This window comes from Penaeus monodon, chromosome 10, assembly GCF_015228065.2.
Source record: "Penaeus monodon isolate SGIC_2016 chromosome 10, NSTDA_Pmon_1, whole genome shotgun sequence".
Taxonomy (NCBI): Eukaryota; Metazoa; Arthropoda; class Malacostraca; order Decapoda; family Penaeidae; genus Penaeus; species Penaeus monodon.
The window spans coordinates 14,139,243-14,142,967 of NC_051395.1; the positions used below are offsets into that span (position 1 = coordinate 14,139,243).

The 3,725-nt window shown below is 49.8% G+C and overlaps 1 protein-coding gene across 1 annotated transcript; it reads left to right on the plus strand.

The window, feature by feature from the left end:
- The first annotated feature begins 584 nt into the window (after nt 1-584).
- Nucleotides 585-1,301, plus strand: LOC119577538 (putative uncharacterized protein ENSP00000383309). The gene has a single exon (XM_037925131.1). The coding sequence runs from the start codon at nt 585-587 to the stop codon at nt 1,299-1,301; it is 717 nt and encodes a 238-aa protein (XP_037781059.1).
- The last annotated feature ends 2,424 nt before the right edge of the window (nt 1,302-3,725 follow it).

The following is a 3,725-nucleotide window of genomic DNA, read 5'->3' on the forward strand; positions in this document are numbered from 1 at the left end:
ACACACACACACACACACACACACACACACACACACACACACTCACTCACACACGCGCCAAGTGTATAAGTCAACACTACCGTCAACCGCAACTCCTCTGAATTACATACCAGTCAGCTAACGTTCTCTACTCCTACTCCTCCTTTCACCTGCCACTAGTATCGGATATCTCTTAATCACTTGTACTCCGCTCTATCCCGTGATATTAATGGGACGAGGCGGAGTTGCATGTGAAGCCAAGGAAGCCATCAGTGTAAATGCTAACCTCCGCTGATGAAGTAGCATGAGAGAGAGAGAGAGGGAGGGAGAGATAAATGAAAGAGAATGTGAAAGATGGATGGATGGAGAGTGGGGTATAGAGAGGAGGGGCGAGAAGTTTATATTGATAGGTATGTGCAAGGATACAAACATAGATACATTATATGCATTATATGCGTCATTGTGTGTATATATGTGTGTGTGTGTGTGTGTGTGTGTGTGTGTGTGTGTGTGTGTGTGTGTGTGTGTGTGTGTGTGTGTGTGTGCGTGCGTGCGTGCGTGCGTGCGTGTGCGTGTACGTGTGCGTGAACTGCACATGCGCATGTATGTTCCAACAACCAAAACAAAGTCAAAGCCAGTGCCAACAAAACAAAGTCAAAGCCAGTGCCAACAAAAGCAAAGTCAAAGCCAGTGCCAACAAAAGCAAAGTCAAAGCCAGTGCCAACAAAAACAAAGTCAAAGCCAGTGCCAACAAAAACAAAGTCAAAGCCAGTGCCAACAAAAACAAAGTCAAAGCCAGTGCCAACAAAAACAAAGTCAAAGCCAGTGCCAACAAAAACAAAGTCAAAGCCAGTGCCAACAAAAACAAAGTCAAAGCCAGTGCAACAAAAACAAAGTCAAAGCCAGTGCCAACAAAAACAAAGTCAAAGCCAGTGCCAACAAGAACAAAGTCAAAGCCAGTGCCAACAAAAACAAAGTCAAAGCCAGTGCCAACAAAAACAAAGTCAAAGCCAGTGCCAACAAAAACAAAGTCAAAGCCAGTGCCAACTACAACGGTCCATCGTCGGCCAAAACCCTTGCCAACCACAAAGCCAATGCAATTATCATCCATAAACTTTAAAAATCGAGGCCACTGCCAACAGGAGCAAAACGGAGACCACTACACACAAAGCTACAAACATCAAAACCAAAACCAAGGTCGACAAAGGAGCCCAAACAACAGGAACAGTGACAACAACAACAACATGTGGGATCGAGCCAGGGACACCCAGCTCTCCCTCGGGATTTCAATATTACCAGTTTACAGTTTACAAAATCAATGATGGCCGCGAGGAGGTGGAGGAGGGGGAGGAGGTGGAGGGGGGAGGAGGGGAGGAGGGGGGAGGAGGAGGAGGAGGGGGGGAGGAGGGGGAGGAGGAGGAGGGAGGAGAGGAGGAGGAGGAGGAGGGGAGGGAGGAGGAGGAGGACGAGGAGGAGGAGGAGGAGGAGGAGGAAGGAGGAGGAGGAACAGGAGTAGGGAGGGAGGGAGGGAGGGAGGGAGGGAGGGGGGAGGGAAGAGGAAGAGGAAGAGGAAGAGGAAGAGGAAGAGGAGGAGGAGGAAGGGAGGAGGAGGAGGAGGTTGAGGAAAAAGGAAAAAGAGAAGAAGGAGGAGGAGGGGGAAGGAGGACAAAGAAAGGGAGAGAAGGACGGCAATGTGAAGTCGTAAATGGAAGGAGGAGGAAGAAGAGGAAAGGGAGGAAGACAGGGAGGAGAAGAGAGGAGAGGAGAAAAGAGCATGTGGCGTGGGATGAAGAGGGGGAGAGGGGAGGAAGCAAGAGGAAGGGGGGGGGAGATAAGAAGAAGACAAGGTGATGACCTCAAACTTTCAGCCCCGAGATAAAAGGGACAAGGAGGCGAAAAAGGACCTTCCCCTCCCCCCCTCCCCCCCTCCCCCCCACCGCCTCCTTCCCTTTCCAACCCTTCTGCCCTTGTCTCTGTCCTCCCCCCCCCCCCTCTACCCATGCCTCCATTTCGCTCTCCTACTCTCTCCCCCGATTTTCCTTACTCTAGCCTCCCTCCTCTGAAACTCTCTCTCTCTCTCTCTCTCTCTCTCTCTCTCTCTCTCTCTCTCTCTCTCTCTCTCTCTCTCTCTCTCTCTCATTCTTATCCTTTCTCCCACTCTTATTTCCTTTGCCTCGCTTACATTCCTCATCTCCCCTTTTCACTGTTTTCCTTCTCTCTTCCTTAAATTCTCCCACTTTTTGTCATATCACTTTTATTGTGTCCTTTTTCATTTTCTTTTTTTCCTTCTTCCTTCCCTGGTGTCTACTCCCCTCTCCTTTTAGCCCCTCTCTCCATTCTCTCTCTATTCTACCTTTCTCCCTCTTCCTTTGCTTCTCTTCTTCCCCTTTCCTTCATGCTATTTTATCTTCCACTTTTCCTTGCCTCCTTTCCCTAATCCTTCTACCTTTTCATTCTATCCCTAATCCTTCTACCTTTTCATTCTTTCCCTCCTCTCCCTTTCTCACTCTTCCTTCCTTCCCTTCCTCTGCTGGCCCTTCTCCCTTCCATCTCCCTTTTCATCCCTTCCTTCCTCTCCCTTTCTCACTCTTCCTTCCTTCCCTTCCTCTGTGGCCCTTTTCTCCTTCCTTTCCCCTTTTCACCCCTTCCCCCCTCCTTTTCACTCTTCCTTCCTTCCCTCCTTGCGGGCCCTTCCCCTTTTCCATCCCCTTTTCATCCTTCCCCCTCCCCCTTTTTTTTTCGCTTCTCTCTCCTCCCTGTGTATGGATATCGAGCGGCTCAGATATTGGGTTAGATGGCGACGCAAGTGGCGACGGAGGATTAAAAATTTGGGCAAAAAAAGGGAAGGGAAAAGGGGGGAGAAGAGGGGGGGGAGAGGGGGGGAGGGGGGGAAGGGAGAGAGAGGGGGGGGGGGGGGGGGGGGAAAAAAAAAAAAAAAGAGGGGGAGAGAGAGGGGGAGGAAAAGAGAGAGAGGGGGGGGGGAGGGGGGGGGAAGAGAAAAAGAGAGAGAGAGAGGAAAGAGAGAGAGAGAGAGAGAGAAGAGGAGAGGAGGAAAAGGAGGAGGAGGAAGGAAGAGAGAGAGAGAAAAGAGAGAGAGAGGAGAGAGAGAGTGAGAGAGGAGAGAGGGAGAGAGAAAAAAAACAAAGAGAGAAGGGGGAAAGAGAGAAGGAGAAGGAAGAAAAAGAGAGAGGGGAGAAGAGTAGGAAAGAGAGAGGGGGAAAAGGGGAAAGAGATGAGAAAGAGGGGAGAGAGAGAAAGAGGAGAGAGAGAGAGAGAGAGAAACAAAAACAAAAAAAGAGAGAGAAAAGAGAGAGAGGGGTGGGGAGTGAGAGGGAGAGAGAGGGAAAAAAAAAGAGAGAGAGAGAGAGAGAGAGAGAGAGAGAGGAGAGAAGGAGAAAAGGGAAGAGAGAGAGGAGAGAGAGAGAGAAAAACAAAGAGGAAGAGAGAGAGGGGAGGGAAGGAGGGAGAAGAGAGAGAAAAAGAGAGGGGGAAGGGGGAAAAAAAAGGAAGAGGGGGGAAAAGAGGGGAGAGGAGAGAGAAAAAGGAGAGAAGAGGAAAGAGAACAGAAAAAGAGAGGAGAGAGAGAAAAAGGGGGGAAAAGAGAGAGAAAAGGAGAGAGAGGAGAACAGGGAGGGGAGGAAGAAGGGGGAGGAGAGAAGGGAGAGAGAAAAGGAGAGGAAAAACCCCCAAAAAACCCAAAAAAATTTTCAAAAACGTGGGTCCCTGGGGAAGCAAAAGGCAGGGAC